General features: G+C 29.0%; 1 protein-coding gene across 2 annotated transcripts; it reads right to left on the reverse strand.

Annotated features, from left to right (window-relative positions):
• Positions 1–7,924: 7,924 nt before the first annotated feature.
• LOC101222193 (leucine aminopeptidase) lies at positions 7,925–11,931 on the reverse strand. Of its 2 annotated transcripts, none has more exons than XM_004149774.3 (5): positions 11,781–11,931; positions 10,135–11,242; positions 9,337–9,570; positions 8,922–9,248; positions 7,925–8,484 (listed from the first exon to the last, which is right to left on the reverse strand). In XM_004149774.3, the coding sequence occupies exons 2-5, from the start codon at positions 11,116–11,118 to the stop codon at positions 8,188–8,190; spliced, it is 1,842 nt and encodes a 613-aa protein (XP_004149822.3). In that variant the 5' UTR covers positions 11,119–11,242; positions 11,781–11,931; the 3' UTR covers positions 7,925–8,187. The 2 variants fall into 2 exon arrangements, with proteins under 2 accessions (XP_004149822.3, XP_031740975.1); XM_031885115.1 differs by having other exon boundaries at positions 10,135–11,230; positions 11,781–11,920.
• Between the last annotated feature and the right edge of the window lie 7,173 nt (positions 11,932–19,104).

Below are 19,104 nucleotides of genomic sequence, written 5' to 3' on the forward strand. Positions count from 1 at the left end.
ACCTCTTTTCGCTGAACATTTGAATGCTTGAAGGGTTTGAAAGGTGTGAAGGATTTGAAGGGTTTGTAACGTATGATAACGTTCTTTTGCGCACGAATTGAACAAAATATGAAATGAGTCTCCAAATTATGTTTTGATATGAAAAAATTATGAGATAGATGTAATAATTATTTTTTTGGAGTTTAAGTCAATTATGAGATATTTGTGGTTGATGGGATAATTGTATTTGGGGTGCTAGATTTTTTTTACTAGATTACGAGCATTTAAGACATTGTTGCAGTAGTTTTTTTTTATCAATTTAAATTAAATTTTGTTATTTATCCAAAGTAAACCTTCGACTTAGCTATTCTTCTCTTCCAAAACCGAACGAGCCTCTCCCTAAAAAGCAGATAATCCATAAGGTTGTAAATGGGTTGGGTTGGGTTGTCGAGTTGCCATCCTTAAGCATGTTTTCTTTTACCTTATTTTCTTTAATTAATAATAAAATATAAATATAAGGAATATTATAAAAAAATTGCAAATTCGATAAAGTATTTATAAAATATAGCAAAATTTCATATTCTATCGATAATGATATCATTCTATCAGTGGCAATGAAAGACGGTGGTCAGTGATAGAAGGTTATCTTTGTAAATATTTTAATTTATTTTACTATATTTTAAAATGACCCTAAATATAATATATATAATATAATTCTAATTTATAAATAAATAAATATATAAATAAATTTTTTAAAAAATAAAACAAAGCGACAAAATATTTACACAAAAATAACTCATAGTGGAAAATACCAAAAATGTCAATTAATTTGGCACTCGCGCACGTATAATATATTTGGTACACAATCTTGGCTACCCAAATCTAAATGATTTTTTTAAAGATTATTTGTGTACATAATTGTTTAGATTTGACTCTTCTTTGTTACATGATAGTTTAGATTTGAACGATCTTATTTTGAGCTCTAACAATTTTTTCAAGATTTTTTTATATTTGGTACATGAATTTGAACCAAATAATATATGATTGATTGAAAAAATATTATTATTTTAAAGAAAAATGGCATAAGAATAAAAGAAGAAAGACATTGATAAAAAAATTGCAGAAGAGGAAGAGAAGAAAGACTATGAAAAGGAATAACAAACTTAAAATATTTTAAAAAGGAATAACACCGTTGAACTTTTTGATCAACTCATTGTACAGACAACTTTGAATTGTTGCCTGAAAAGAAAAAAATATTACATTTTATATTTAAATCTAAAAAAATTATTATTAACAACTATATTAGAATTATAAACAAAGTGATAAACAATTTAATTTAACAAATAGTTTATGATTACCTCTTCATCCATACAATAAGTTTCAATACCTCTAACACTTCTCATTTTTTAGTTTTATATTTTTCAATAGTGGTTTTACGAATTGCACTCTCTTTCAAGCTCAAATTATTTGACAAAAGTTTCAAATTTTGTATTAGCATATGCTCCATCAAGGCAACAATTTTAAAGTGAAAAAATATTAAAACTTACAAAATAATAGAATGTAAAAAAAAAAATGTACATATGAGCATTACCTTATAAATTAATTTTCTCTTTAAGTTGGCACAAAGAATTAGTAGATCAAAACTGAAAACAACCAAATATTAGTTTTGAAGTGTCAAGTTACAGTATATTTTAAAAATGCGCTAATCTACTTTATTTTTAATTTGGTAAAGTGGTTGGGCCTCTTCTTTGCTATCCCAAGGTCAAGGTGTTGGATTCAACCTCTAGCTTTTAATGCAATTAAAGAAATGATAAATAAATAAAAGGAAAAGTGAAAAATATCAGTGGAGTTAAAAAGTACGAAATAAATAAATAAAATGAGAGAAAAAAGAGCCGTGGACATTAAGAAAGAAATAAAGAAAGAATAAAGTGAAAAAATTTGCTTTATTCCCTCATTTAATCAATCATTAGAAATTACATTTTATTCTCTTATCCTAAACAATAAACAAATCTTAACCCTTTTCGTTGTTGGAAATACACATCAAAATTCAAACCGATTTTGCTTAAAGCAAATGATAATATTTAAAATATTTTCATCCAAATAAAAATCAACATTTTGTTTGAAATTAATAATTTCATTGCCAATATTTTAAACAAATCATTCAAATAGCTAAGAGAATTTAAGTAGGTTTTTAATTTAAATTAAGAAAATAACGAAAAAAACTCATAGGATTCCCTTTCCTAATTTTGACTTGTTTTAAAATTTTAATTGAGATTAATTCGTTTTGGTTATTAGGTAATATATTTATTATTATCAAATCCTAAATTTGTATAATCATTAGTTAAATTTTTTAAAAATTTTTAAAGATATGTTTTTACATTTTATTTACTAACATCTATTTCTTAAATAAACGTTATCTTTAACTCATTTTCTATTATTTTGTTTAATAAAAAAGTCACATTTTGTATATATACATATAATATATTTCTTTTATTTTTTAAAAATAAATTATAATATATACTTCATTTATAGCTATGTACGAGAAAATACATCTTTTTAAGATAATATTTTATCTCTAATAATATTTTACATAAAATATTTTTTTAAAAAATAGCATTTTGTCTAACTAATATCAATCCCAACTTAAATAAATGATTTTTTTGAAAAAGAAATTTACGTATCTAAATTATTTTTTATAAAATTAAATTAGAATTTTATAAAATTAAATTGAGTTCAAGGGTAGGATTGGATTTGCATATAAAAAAATGGTTTTTTAATAATACATTTTAAAAAAATTCTTTTAAGTAAAATGAGTTTAAAAATCTAAACACGTGTTTGGTTTGATCTCTTTATAAATATTTACGTGTAAAATTGTGTTTCATTTGTCCTATACTAATGTTTATACTTATTTCAAATTATCATGAAATGCTTATCAACTAATTTCATAAATTAAATACATATAATTTGAATTTTTTGCAAAAATATATTTTAAAATTGGTTGCATGTTGTTTTGAAATTATTAATTTTAGTAGTTACTTACGATATTAATTTTAACTTTTTTTGTATTAATTTTCTTTAGACAATTCAGTTTTAGAAGCACAAATAACTTGAAAGGTAAATAACATAACGACGAAAAAATATTTGATTCCCAACAACAAAATATAAATAAGATAATATTTTTTCGAGACAATATAATACCAATTAGATAAAAAGATGTACAATTCGATCATGTTCTTCATTCATTTTTATTTCACGAATCGAATGTTCTTCATTGACATTCTCATGATTTCTTTCACAAATGTTAGGCGAATTAGATTTGGCTTGAACATTTGCAAATCTCTATATTTAAATGTATATGAACACACATTGAAAAAATATTCAAAGTATTTGAAAATTAACAAAAACAAAAAGAAAAAAAGACGGAGTGAAAAATAGATACTAAAAAAGAATATAAAAAATAGATATTTGGAAGGGATTCCTCGCTAAACACCAAATAAATGTTTATTCAAAAATTTGGTTGCATATGTTTTCTCTAAAATAAGTTATTTTATAATTTTATTTTTCTAAAAATTATTTAAAACAATTAAACATTTCAAAAAATCAATCCAAACATACTCTAAATCTATCAGCATATTCGGTCTTTTGTTCTCATTTTGTTTAACACTTACCCTCTTTATCAAAGATGATGTGTGAGTGTTTTTTTAGTTTTTTTTTTTTTTTACTTTTTTAGAAATTTTATTTTTTAATATTTGTATGAAATTGAGATTATATATTTGCGATTCAGATCGTAATTAGGATGCCATCAATGAAATCATATTATCAATATAAATAGGTAAATATGACCTTCCTTTGTACTAATATTTTCAATTGTTCGATGTTAGTCTCTATACTTATAATTAATTTTAAATTTAGTCTCAAATGTTACTGATTTTTAAAAATTTCTTTTGTTATTTATAATATTTTTACACAAAATTTGGAAATACATCTACATATTTCATCTAATTAAATAAAATTAAATTTAAAAAGGGTCTGAATTTGGTATTTTAATACTAAGATTAAAATAATTAATGAAATAATAAATAAAGAAAAGAAAAAAGGAAAAATATTATTGGGATTAAAAAAAATAGTGGATTCAAAAGGAAGAATAAAATGAAGAACTTTGCTTTATTCCCTAAAAATTTCATCAATCATTCGAAACTTTATTTTCCTCTACATTTTATTCTCTTTTGCCAAACAATAAACAAATCCAACACTTTTGTGGTTGTAGTGATTTAATAGTCTTTTAATTGTACCAAAAATAAAAAATGTTCACAATGCTCCCATTTAAATAATAATAATAATAATAATCTATCCATTGTTTTAGAAGGAAAAATTATATCAATATTGCAATTTTTAAAACTAATTACTAAAATATTGTTGTTTTTATTTTTCGTCTTTTTCTCTTTCATAGGGCGAGTTTTTTTTTTTTTTTTTCATTTTCATGCAATTGAATTTTATTTTGAAATAATATATATTTTTTAATTAGTTTTTATTTTATACAAATAAATTTTATTTTTGTTAACAAAATTAAATTCCAATTTTTAATTTAAATAACCATTTATTTTTCTCTCTTCACTAAAAAAAATTATTTATTTTAAAATCAGTTTGATTGTTATTGAAATTCAGTCAGAATGTATATTTATTGTATTTTTAAATGGATGAAATTTTCTTCAATATTTTTCTTTAATTTTTAAATTTATGTTTATGTTAATCTTCATATTTTGGATATTTAGAGTTCTAATTCACTGTTTTTGTGTTAATTGAATAAAATTAGTTGTTACAATTTTTTTTGTTACCAAAATTAATTAAAATTTTAGTTATATTTAAATTATATTCACATAAAGTATAGTACTTATTATTATTATTTAGTGCTTAAAAAGATAAAGATATGAGATAAACAGTATAAAATATATCTGTTTTAGAAAGTATAAATCAAATAATAAAAATACAAATGATCTAAACTTTTAAAATTCAAACTAAATCTAAACTAAATTTATTATGTTATTTATAATTTAAATCTTAAAACAGTTAAAAATTGTAATTTATCAAATATTTAAAAAATTAGCAAAATATTTTTAAAAAATAGATTTATTTGAAAATTTATCAAAATATTTGAAAAATTAAGCAGATATTTGAATAACAAATTTTGTTTTCTAGAAATATTAGTAGTTTTTTTTACGTTTTTTTATATATAAAAAAAACTAATTTACCCGTAATATATTTTCTAACTAAATTATTTTTTAAAAACCATCCACAAATCTTATGCATAATTAAATCTTAAATATATAAAATCGTGTAAAACTAGATAAATAAAGAAAAATATCGAACATAGCATTTAAATCTCAATGAAGGTGAAAAAATTTGAAAAATTATTAAAACGTAATCATCCCATTTCAAAAGAAAATAAAAACTCATAATCATGGTTCTTTTTTCTATTTTTTAAATTATTATTGACTATATTTATTAATTTTTTACTTCATTATGAATGAAGGTGAACGCTGATGAATGCACAGATGAACGCGAATGGAAGGTTAGGTGAACGACGCTTTTGATTTCGGGTGGAGAAGGGACAAAGTCACGGCGAATTAGGTTTAATTAAGAAAAGGGTAAGTGATCTAATTGAAACGTTGCGTTTTGTAAAAGAATATTAACACACTAATTTTTTTTAGAAATTTATTGACGTTTTTAAAATGTCAAAAACAAATTAGAAATTTATTGACGTTTTTAAACACGTCAACGAATTTTTAGAATTATCTTGACGTTTTAAAAACGTCAATAATTTTTTATAAATTTCTTGATGTTTTTAAAAATGCCAAGAATTTTTTAGAATTATCTTGACATTTTAAAAACGTCAAATTTTTTTTATAAATTTCTTGACAGTTTTTAAAACATCGAGAAAAAACTATATATTATTGACGTTTAAAAAATGTCAAAAAATTATTAGATATTTTTTTATGTTTAAAAAACGTTAAGAAAAAGTTGAAAATTGGCATTTCATAAAAAATCTTGACGTTTTTTATTTGAAATCACATTTTTTGACGTTTTTTTTTCCAAAAACATCAAAAAAGGAAAACTACAACCATCAAGAGAGCTTGTTTTTGTAGTAGTGAATGGTTGAAGATTACTAAACAACATTGCGTAAAAATTAAAATATTAGCGAGATATAACTACTATATAATTAATAAATTAACATAAAAATGAATTATAACAATATTAAAAGTGCATTGTAACCATCATTATCATAATTATCCATCAAAGAAAATTAATTATAGGTTTTAAAAATTTTAATTTTGGAAAATGAACTACCAATTTCTTAATAATAATTCAATATATTAGAGAAAGATCTCTCATTTTAGCTTAAATCCGTTAATCTCGAGTTTCACTTTTGCCAAACCTTATATATATAATTGAGATTTAAATTCATACAAATGTTATTTGCAACAATGTTACTATATAATTTAGTCTAATTTAATATGAATATTAGAATAGTATTACAAAAAAAATAAAAAATAAACAAATAATGAAACTAAGATTATAAACTTTTGTTTGGTATGTTTAGAGTATTAGCACATGGGATTATTTCTACCTATCATTTACAAAAGATCTGAATTTTTAAAATTCAAACTAAATCAGATAATAAAAATACAAAACATGTAAATTTTTAAAACTTAAATTAAATGCAGACAAGAATTTGAAATTGGTCAAGTATTTAAGAAAAATTAGGAATATACAAAAATGAAACTGCATGAATCATTTGTAAAATGTATTTAGATTATTCTTAATTGATAAATTCATTTGAAAATTAATGTAATTGAAATAGAAATTGAGGGGAAGAATTAATAATTTTAATATAAGATTTGGCAAGGATGTTAAGAAAATTAAAAAAGAAATAAGATTGATTTGATATATAAATTTTGCAACAAAAATGAAGTCACTCGCCCTCTTTCTTTTTTCCTTTTTTCTTTTATAAATAAATGTTAAAAATCAACTATAAGTAAAAATTTCAAAACAACAATATTTTGGTAATGAGTTTTAAAAAATGCATTACTTGTATTTTATACGTTTTAGAATACATTTTGTTTATTTAAAACATATATCATTTTGGAAAAAAATTAGAATGTCCTTTTTTTTCTTAATCACTCAAAATAGTTTTTTTAGGCAATATACTATTAAAAAATATTTATTTTAAACTAGTATTTCACTAATGATGGAAAAAAATGTTACTTTTGTTTCAATAAAAATTAAAAAACATTTAAAGGTTAATTGTAATATAGTGTCTTACAAGTTAGATAGGAGACCACATTTCTCATTTAAAAGTCTAGTTGATTGAAGAACATCCAACGTATAGGGTGTCAACTATCTATTATTTGTCTACTTGAACTTAACACTCCTTTTGATTTCGTAATATTATTGATCGAACGTTCTAACAAAACGTATGATATCTATTATTTGTCTACTTGAATTTAACACTCCTTTTGGTTTCGTAATATTATTAATCAAACGTTCACACAACTGCGATACCTTGTTCATACATTTTTTTCTGCATGATACCTTGTTCGTCCATCGTAATCAACATGAGACTTTGCAACCTCTAAAAATTGAAACCTCTAAAAATTGAGACACTCCCTCGCGAGTTTCTAGTTGATCTTGTAATTATAAAGTTGACGGGCGAAAACCATTAAAACATAGTGAAATAGAACACCAATGTTTGATTCTCACTCACGCTTGAGTTTCTACCTCAGTTCTTGCAGGTTGTTAATGCTGTTGAAGAAGCAGTGGACTATATCTTTCCATCAATAACACATTTCTTAATGATTTTTTTCCTACCTAGTAATGATCTCTCACTTGTATGATTCGTTCCGTTGACATATGGAGAGCATATGAATTGCATAATACACGCATAATATCAATATTCAAATTCTTAACTCAGATCCAATTTTCTACCATTAATCTAATAAAGGTTAAGAAATTAATACTGTTATGCAATCCTATAAGAAAAGGAAAAGCATTGGTGTTCAAATACATATCATCCTATAAGAAAAGGAAACGCATGAAAAACAGGGACTTGTGTCCCAAAGCTATGGAAATAGTTTGGCCGCAAGGGCTTATAGACCATAATGCTAGAGAGAGGCTCTCCAAGCATACTGTGGGAAGATAAGGTTCAAATACTTACAAGTTCTTGGAAAACATGAACTCGACCACCCTTTGGGCGATCGGATGATAACTCTCACGAGCTTCAGAATATATCCTATTTGCTAAAATCTTCTCTTCTTCCATCCCAGGGCCTTGTGTAAGAGCACCGTACAGTTTGCGAAGGTACCTCATTCTCCCAACTTCCTTCAAAGTTTTCTCAACCTCAGCATAGCAATCTCGGTACTTCGAAGAAATAGCTAGTTCAAGAAATGCAACTTTGATATCGTAATTCTTTGATTCCGAGAATCTATACCGCACATCTAGCGCCTGAATCTATAAATTCAAACAGAACGTAACAGAACATGACTGATTAAGTAATCATGAACAGAGTACCGTTTACACAATGTTGATGGAAATCAAGGATTCAAAAGACATCTATGGTTTCTAGAAAATATGGAAAAGACTCCTCATTCATAACTCAGGAACCTAAACTAACGAAAGAGAAGACTGAAATAAGTAAATGCAAAGCCAATCATCTTCAAATGGCTACCTTGATCACATACTACGAATTTCTGTTCAAAATGCTTAAGATAAATGGAATTCATTCAAGGGCAAAATCAACCATAGAAATCAGAAAGTGGTTAAACTCAAGTATAGCTGGGTAATAAGATATCTGTATCACTTTCTTAGAAGTCTAAAGTTCGAACTTTCACTAAAAAGAGGTCTGGAGATAGAGGTATAAAGAACATATTAATCCGAAAAATCCGAACCTGTGAGACTTCAATGGATCTTGGCAGATTCTCCAAGTACAGCTCCCATCCCCGGCCTCCCCAATCAGCAGTTTCTTCTTCCTTGGGCATTTTACCAAGCTTAAAGTCATTGGCTAGCGATAGGATCTTCATGTACAAATAAGAAACTGGTTCCTGAGCATCTGGAGGGATACCAGTGCCTTCAATCCAGAGTTCCAAATCTATTTCTTCCTCTATTCCAGGGAACTCTCTTATCAAGAAATCAAGAAAGGTCTCTGTATCTATTGTCTTAAAGCTATAGATAGAAATATATTCCCTCAGAAATTTATCAAATTCGGGCCTTCCCACCTAAATAGTCATTGAAGAATGATTAGAACAAACAAAAACATCAAAAAAAAATATTGATATAGTTTGAAGTAACAAGAATTTAACATACCTGGCGCTCAATACGCCATAGGAACTGAAAACCCTTTTCATAAGGTATTCGAGAATACACATCGTCTGGATCCACGCCTTCTTGATTCGTCTTTAGCTTTGTGAATTCTAAATTATCCTTAAATTTTTCAACATCCTCTTTCCAACCCTTCCAACCAATTCCCATATTGAGAGCAGCTGCATCATTCCCTTGCACAGCCTCAATGATTCTCCTTTCTGCATAAGTTGTAAAACCCTACAGCCATCGGTGACAAAATAGAATAGCATTAGAAGAAGTAAAAGAAATAAAGGCAATTGAAAGAACAAAGAGGTCTCTTCTAGTCAATACATCATGATTGAGTCGTCTTAACCTTATGGGGAGAGTTGTATTCTTTTATCATAATCATAAACAGCCAAAACTAGGATCTTCTAATCATTCCGACCATCACAAGAACAAATTTGAGTTTGCATCAACTAATAGAGCTTGACTATATTACACTGAATCTTCATTGCTAAAAAATGCAAGACAGTGAAGAATTTCATCGTCTATAATTAATCCATTTATCTAAACTTAAGAAGGCTTATTACACACCCCCACCTTCTCACACAAAAACACACTAGAAGAGAGTGTAAAAAAAAATCAGATAGCTCAAACTTTTTTTAAAATGAAAACCAAGCTCTCCATAGGAAGATTGAAAGAATACAGAAGAGAAAAACCACTACAAACAGCATGTACAAAAGGACAAACCTACAAACAGAGTAACAAAAAGCTAGAGAATAAGGGAGAAACAGTAGTTACAAAAATCATTAAGGATATTACCTCGTTCAACCAAAAATGTTCGTTGTTTTTGTTAGTGATCAGATTCCCAGTCCAGCTATGAGCAAGTTCATGAGCAACCACATGCGCCCCTGTTGAATCTCCCTTTATCACCGTCGGTGTCAAGAACACCATCTTCGGATTTTCCATCCCAGCATAAGGAAAGCTCGGAGGTAACACAAGCAAATCGAATCGCTCCCAACCGTAACGTCGAAATAACTTCTCTCCTTGCTTTATCAAATCTTCTGTCCCCGCAAATTCTCTCGCTGCAGCATCGAGCACTGACGGCACTGATTCTGCATAAACTCTTGTCCTCGGTCCCACTTCCCTGAACGCAATCTCTCCGACAGCAAAAGCGAACAAGTACGGAGCAATCGGATGCACCATCGTAAATTCTTCCACCACCCTCCCTTCATCGGCCCACAGCAAATCAAACCCTCCAGCCAATAACTTAGCCTCGCCAGCAACCGGCGGGCGTCGTTCCACATGGCGCGCTGCCATGACTGCCGTTAATTCCTGAGGAATATTCAATCGCGCAGAGTAACGGATACGGAACGCTGGAGTGTCTTGGGAAGGTAAAATGGAACGAGCATGAATAGGATGGCACTGTGTATAGACAAAGGGATGGGTTTTGTTGAAAGTCTGTGGAGGAGACAGCCATTGAAGAGCCGAAGATTCAACGGTAGTACTATAAGTGACAATTAAAGCGGATTGACCACCGAGCGTAATGGAGAGAAGAGATCCCTTGATGGGATCAGAGGGAGAAAGGGAGAATGGAATGGGGTAATGGGACATGGGGTCAATAACGGAATGAATAATGAGAGAACGAGTATCGAGGGAGATTGAACCATAGTAGGAAGTGGAAAGAGTGATTAGAGCAGATGCATGGATGAGAGTGGAAGGAAAATCGAAGAAGAAAGAGAGGGAATAGTGAAGGATTTGAGCATGGGTTGAATCAGTGTAAGAATGTGGGTCTACGGGCGCCATTGATGAACACAAGAACAAAAGTGGGTTTATGTACTCAGAAACTGTAGTTGTTGCAGAGTTTTTGTCAACATCACATTCTAGATATTTCCCACCAATCTACATCGAGCCTCCCCTACAAAACAGACTATCCACACATTAAAAAGAGGTTAGAATTACCGTTCTACATAACACCTAACACGTGAAATTGACAAAGTAGCACATTTTTTGTTTTCATTTACAAGGATACTACATTTTTCAAAACTCCTAAAAAGAAGAAGGGAAAGAATTATTTTGGTTGAAAAGGAGCAGAACCGACAAGAGAAACCCAATCACTTGGTGTGGGAGAAAGAAAACAAAAACGAAAACTGTAACATAGAAGATGTTGGAGATGGTTTCTGCTACCTACTATTTAAATATCTGGAAAGTGAAAAGAAAACTGTGACATGGAGAGGAAACTAGGCTTTTGAGATTGGAAAATGAAACAGAATTCGACAAGAATTCTTTATTTTTGAAGAGGAACACTTTTGAAATTTGTTGGGGATGAATTGTTTTCTTCGTCCTGATCATATGGAACGTAGCGATCATATAGGGTAAAAGAAGGCAACCTTAGTGAGGAAGTTGAAATTGAGTCACTCATGTATTCCAAGCAAACATATGTTGGGAAGGAAGAACAAAAGACATACCCTACTAACGAAGCGAGCGCAATATTGGTTTAGCGACGTCATGGTGAGGAGTTCGATTGACAAGTTGAGACGCAACGTGGTTGATTAGCGAGAAGGGAAACGACTACTGGCGGTGATACTCATGAAGAGAAGAAGAAGATAAAAATTAATAGTTCTCTGTTACATTTAAATAGTAGATGAAGAGGATATTTAGGTTTAGATTTTTAAATGGTTTTAAATCTTTAAAATTCCAATATATGTTGAAATTGTTAATTGATTAGATAATTAAAAAAATATTAATATTAGGTTGTTTTGTAGAAGGCAGATATGAACGAGAAAAAAAAAAATTAATTCACAACTTAAATATATGGGACAGTTTTTTTCTAGAAAAAGAAGAGAGAGATCTAAAATTGAGAAGGGAAAATATAGTTAGAGAGTGTATGTAGACATATTGTTATGTGTATTTTGGGATTGTTATTGAAAGAGAAGAGCATGAGCAGGAGAGAGTATATAGTTGTCCAACTTTCCCTCAAGTAAAAGAAAAGTGTTGAAAGGGACAATACTAATGACTGTTTATACATAATTACTAGCCGAACAAGAACAAAGTAGAATTGGTGAAGATGGCTGAAGAAAGGGAATAATGGAGAGCAAGGCCAAAAGAGAAAAAATACAAGGGTTTAGATGGATCCAAACTATTCAATTTTTTCATAAAAGTGTTTCTATTTCATCCAAAAATAGGGGGTTATTTGAAAAATGGGGTGTTTTTTTAAAAAAAAGTTGATAAAAATATATATTTTAAAAAGTATTTAGGTAAAATGGTTGAATTTTTTTGTTTTTATTTGACGCATTCTACATTATTATTATTATTATTTTAATTTTCTCTCTCTCATGTGTCAACCTAAAACAAGGAAAAGAAATGCAGTGGGCCCTATCTCATTTAATCTATTATTTTTAATTATTATCATTATTATTTTAATTATAATAATAATTATTACTTAATATTCTTCTTCTTCTCAATATTCTTCTTATTACTACTAATAATAATTATAATAATATGATATTATTATTATTGTTATTACTATTATTATTTTTAATTATTATTATTATTATTATTTAATTATAAAAGTTTAGTGCAACAATATATTTAAATAGGAAGATAGTTGGAAACTTTATGGTTTAATTTATTCCACTCTTAATAAAATTAGTTTTTTTTTTTTACTTTATAACTTTTGACATTGTATAGATTCAATTTCAACTTTGTAATTTTTGATATTGTATAAATTCAATTTTCGAATGTTTCATTTTGTAACAAAAAAATTAAAAATGATGTACATTCTAATAAATGTAGGTGTATATATTAGTAACATTACATAACATATTTAAAATATGTAGTAGTAAACAATATTAATGAAAAGAATATGCATTGACAAGAAATAATAGAACTATATGTGTCACAACTTACGTATTACTGTAAAATATATATAATAAATCACATAACAGAGTTATAACATAGCTATATATAATAGTAATGAAACTAATATGTACTTAAATGAATCATTTAAAATAACATAGCTATATATAATAGGTGTCCGGTTGACGACAGATTTAAGAAACAACTTTAATAACATGAAAAAATTATTTGAAGAAAATGACATGAATATACATTCATTGTACTTTTTGTTTACCGAACACCTCAACTAAAAATTAAACAAAAATTATATATGACAAAATTTACATAAATAGGAAGGAGAAAGAAATAAGAAAGAAAAAAATTATATACTTGTATGAGATGAAAAGATGGAAAAACAAGAAAGACCAAACCAAAACGATTGGTTAAAAATGCACGACATCGTAAAGGTCGAAGAATATTTTGATTTTGTAGTAGGAGATGAAATTGAATAAAGTCAATTTGTAGAAATTATTTAATATAACATTAGCATATTAGATTCAACTTTATACCATCTTAAAATTAAATCTCCAATAAATGATATTCTAATATTAAATGCAAATATAAATCTAGATATTTTATTATATTAATTATGAAAGTTATAAAATAGAACATAAACGTGGTTTAATATAATTATGGTATTATATTATATATTTTTCAAAAATCAACTTTGTTTATAATTGAAGTGAATGTCAAAATGGTACTATGAAGGGAAATCTTAATTAAGAAAATAAATAAATTTTTGAAACATTTGTGTAAAATCATATCTAAAGGGAGTGATTTCTCTTAATATTTCAAAATATAAAGTGATTAAGTCTTCTAAAGAAGAGCAATCACTTATATATGGATAAACGTAACAAGAGAAAAAATATGTCTACCAAACACAAATGATGAAAATTCAACCTCGAGTTATGTCATCATTTAATTTGCATCTTAGCCAAGCATGAAGTTGTTGCGACTTGAAACGTTCAAATTGAATATCTCTAATTAGGTAGTTTTAGGAAGTTTTAGTTTTAAAGTTTATTTTATTTAAATGAAATGTTTATGGAATTGTTTCTATATTTTTGTTTGAAACAATTAAACATTTGAAATTGTTTATGAAACCGTTTAGAAAACATGTGGATGTTTAAACTTTTACTTTTAGAAGATCATAATATATCTTTGAATAAGTTACTCTCATAGGCAAACTACTTTCTTATAACCGTGAAATACTGATTAACTTTTTTATTAGAATATATATTCGAGATTTACAAAAAAGAATGGATTAAGAGAGTAAAAGATTCATTGTATTTACATTTGAACATGGTATTACAAGCTTAAGAAAATTTTTCATAAGTGAAAAATAAGCCAAAAATAAAGGATTAAATGATTTTTAGAGTGGAATTTGAAATTATTGAGTTTTAGGATAAAATGTCAAAATTGCCCTTAATTAATTTTGTCTTCCCTTCTCTTCATTCTCTTCAACATAGAGACAACAAAAACTCATTTTTGTTTGTTGTCCTTGTGCAATGAAAGAAAAGTTGAACTTTCTCGCTTCATTTTTTCTCCTCTACTCTACTCTAGTGTAATATTCTCCTCTACTACGGTGTACATTACCTTTCCATATTCTTTTCATTGGGATGTCGAAGCATACTTTCTTGTGGCAATCGAATAGTGTAAATCTCTTCTCGCGGCTTTTTCTTCGCAGTCGAACAATAAGACTCAAAGAACACAACCCCAACCCCAATATTTCTCACAAATTTTTACACAAAATCTAGATCTAGACAACAATGGAGCAAACATCAATAAGTAACCAAACGAAAGTGTTTTGTCACATTGCTCGAACTCCTTCGTCACATTGCAACGCCTCCTTTCACCTTTTATTCGAAGGTGATGTGGTAGAACAAGAGAGATAGAGAGAAGATCGCATAGAAGTGAAGAGGTGAAGAATAAGAGCAAGAATGGGGAGGGGAACAAGAGTCAACTTTCAAGCCACTTGTATACCATTTACCAAGGAAAAATTAGTGGGGAGGAAGGTAAAGAAAAAGCATGAAATTAGGGTTTTTATGAGGGTAGTTATGGCATTTCACATTGAAATTGTCCTCAAACTCTTCTTTTAAAAAAAGTAATCTAAAAAATCCCTAACACCCTAGAATATGTCCCATTTTTGGCAATTTTTCAATTGTAACTTGGTTTAATAAAATAATGCTGTAAGAGACATTCCCTTGTGCTTCCTCATGCTCTAGAAATAACCGTCAAATTCAAAAACACTTTTTCAAACAATTGTAGAGATTAAGGTAACCTAAAAAGCGCGGACACAGATACGAGACATGGACATGGTGACACAACATTTTTTTAAAATCTAGAACACGGACACAAATAGATACGTTTATAAAAAAAGTTGTTTTTAAAAAATATATTCCATCTTTATAGTAAAAAAAATTCATAGTAAATGCATTGATGCTTAAAAAACTTAGGTTGATGTATTCTACACTAAGAAGTTATTATCATTGTCATATGTATCTTTTTAGTCTATTAACGAGTATTCTATGTATGTCCAATCCAATGCACTTACTGCACTAACAACTAACAAGTGCTCAATAGGTGTCCATCAAGTGTCCAAGTGTTTGACATGTGTCGAACACGAACACACTAGCCAAAGTAAAGTGTTCTAGCTTCTTATTGGGAAACAACCCAACTTGATATACACTTCCCATCTCAACTGAAAATCCATGGCCCGATCATACGAGTGATCCTAACGATTCAAGGAACAAAACTTTCAGGGGTTTAGTCAGTTTGAAGTCACAATGGCACATGATAACCATACTCTTCTGCATAGATATGGAATTTTTTACAATTGCAATTATGAAAAGAGAGAGAGAGCCCCATTTGCACCATAAAATATCACCTACAAATATCTAACTTAAACTAACAGAATGGACTAGTCTAAAGCAATCTCCTCTCCCTTGGTAGAGATCCTTAACTCAGTCTTTCTCCCTAAAAGCTACCTTCTCTTCCATGAAATTCTTGGGTCATTATCCGCACAAAATCTAAAAGACCTGGAACAATCCTCCCTGTTGCTTCGGAATCTCTCACCATCAGAATCACCAAATGGATGCTTATAAGAATAAGGTTCATGTCTCTCATTAAATCTTCTTTCATCGTCATCTGGTTCGCCATCATTGTACCCAGTCAATTGACCCAAACGTACAGGACCATAAAAATGTTCGTCATTTTCAATCTTTCCTTCAGGATCTATAGCATCATAACTTCTATTTCTAAGTGGCAATCTTTCAGGCTGATTCCTATCAGGCATAATAGACCTCATATGACAATGGTCAGGTGCAGGACCCACATCTCTCAATTCGTCTGCCGGTGAAAGGAAATGGAATCCTTGTCTTCTGCTCGGTGGCATATGCCCACGTATAGGACGCTGATCAGGAGGTCTCATCCTTTCCATCCTATAATTTGGAGACCTTCGACGTGTCATGTCGGAACGTTCACAAAACCTATCAGATCTTTTTGAAGAGAACCATTGGTTGGGAGAGCGAGCACGAGATCTTACTTGATATGGAATCAGATTGAATTGGTAAAAGACATTCCAGTATTTGAACAACTGATCCGTAACCAACAACTGAAACTTGAATAAAACTTGGATGTGCCTCGAAAGAAACATAGTGAGAGCTGATTGAAAGAAATTGGTAATCCTAAAGGCAGAGATGCGAAGAGTACCGAAACGCAGATCTAATAGGTGGTTGAATTGCTGATGATACGGGAAGAGAGAGTAAGAAGGGAAGAATCAAAGAAAAATCATAACAAAGCCCAAATGGAGGATTATTATATAGATTCGGAATCCGTAGGATGAAGATGGAAGTAACGAATGAGATTAGGTTGTACCTTCCCAATACATTTCTATTGGGTTCACGAGCATGTCCCCTCACATTCCCAATACATTTGTATTCTAATATTAATTTTGTAGTGTTAAATTATAATATATGTTAAATAATTTTTTTTTTTTACTATATTCTATATCTTTGGTTTAAGTGGTTGTACCTCCTTAAAACTCACGGTATTAGTTCAAATTTCCACTAACCATAACTAAACATTTTCATTCCTACTCCTTACTATGATTTGCATAATAATAATTTAATTTTTATCCAAATTTCATAACTCAAAATCAAAATTTTAAAATCTACTTTTTTTTTCGGTTAGGTAGAAATAGCGTATCCATTCATAACCATTCGACATTTAAAAAAAATTTGAGTTTATTTTTTAAAAAAGTTGTTAAAATAGTAGATGACAAATTAATAAATTTTGGTGAAGGTAGGGTATGTAGACTTAATTTTCAAAAACAGAAATTCAAAAAACCGAATTGTACCAAACCACAACTAAGTTTAATTCCAAATTTTGCTAAAGTCATTTTCACATAATTAAAAGAGGTGTTTTCGAAAATAGCACAATATTAAAACTATTTAAAAAACATAACAAAATTCATCCAACTCTCTATAGCCTATTCGAGAATTTTGTTATATTTTATAAATAGTTTCATTTTTATCCTACTCCTAACAAGCCCCTAATTAAAAGTTATTTTGAATTACTATATTTGGTTCCTAATTATTAGTGTACCCAATTATTTTAAATTATATTTTTTATTTGAAAATTTACAATTTAACGAAATAGTTCTCCCTCTTTCATATCATGCGTTCGCCTGATTTTATTGATTCTAAATGTCAATTATACTGTTTGGTCAAATATCACCCATAACATTAGTCCCCTTCATGTCGAGTTTTGAGGCTTTGTCTAACTTCATAGTATAACTTCTTCTAATCTACAATGCTTTATTGTCCTAGTTGATTAATCTTGAAGATTTGTACACCATCTCGAGAAAGATGAAAACCGGTTTTTTGGGAGGTGATGTGGCAATCTTGTTAGAAAAATAAAAATTGATTCCCTTAAGATTTATGCATAGAAAGATGAAAACCAACTTCTTGAGCGGTAAGGTGACAATCTTGTTGAATAGATGAAAATAGATTTTCTTAAGATCTATGTACCATCTCGAGAAAGATGAAGATCAATTTCTTGAGAAGTGAGGTGGCGATCTTGTCGGAAAGATGAAAATCGACTCCTTTAAGATTTGTGCATCATCTCAAGAAAGGTGAAAATCAATTTCTTGAGACTTGATACAACCATTTTGTTTTTGTTGAATAAATACTAATTGGAAAAAAATAGTCGTTATCTTCTGTCATTGTCGTCTTGTGGTAGCCTCGACCTTGACTGTTTTATGGATCACCTCGACCACAGGTGTCTCCTGACCAACCTCAGTTTTGGCCTTCCTATGGTTAGGCTCGGCCTTGCAAGGTTAGCTCTGCCTTTGAAATCTTCCGCATTCATTTGTTGGTCCATGATGAGGTGACATAAGCTAAGGTGAGGGTCTAGGTAGGCCTCACTCTTCCAACCTTCTTCTCTTTGAACTTTTCTCATCAATGTAGTCTCGGTCATGTAGGTGACTTACTCTAGTTCCACTTTCATGTGCCTCTTTTTTCAACTTGACCAATTCCCTTACACTCATATACTTTTATGCACTAGTTAGGAATTCAACATAAGTGTTAGGTTCTCTTTTACTGGTCAATCAAAGGAGTCTCTCATCCCACGATCCATATCCTATACCAATCAGTATATCCATCAACTTGAAGTGTGTCACTATTAAATCGTGCAACATGTGCTTATAGACTTTCATTTGGCCTCTGCTTAATTGTTAGTAAATGAACTTTTGACTTGTGTTGGTCTCTCTTACCTAAGAATTGAGTACCAAAGGTTCGAGCTAGTTCTCTGAAAGAATCAATTAATCCTCTCTTTAGTTTTCAGAACCAATCCCTAATTGATCCTCTCATCAGTTTTCTGAACTAATTTCTAGTTGAT

This window comes from Cucumis sativus, chromosome 5, assembly GCF_000004075.3.
Source record: "Cucumis sativus cultivar 9930 chromosome 5, Cucumber_9930_V3, whole genome shotgun sequence".
Lineage (NCBI taxonomy): Eukaryota > Viridiplantae > Streptophyta > Magnoliopsida > Cucurbitales > Cucurbitaceae > Cucumis > Cucumis sativus.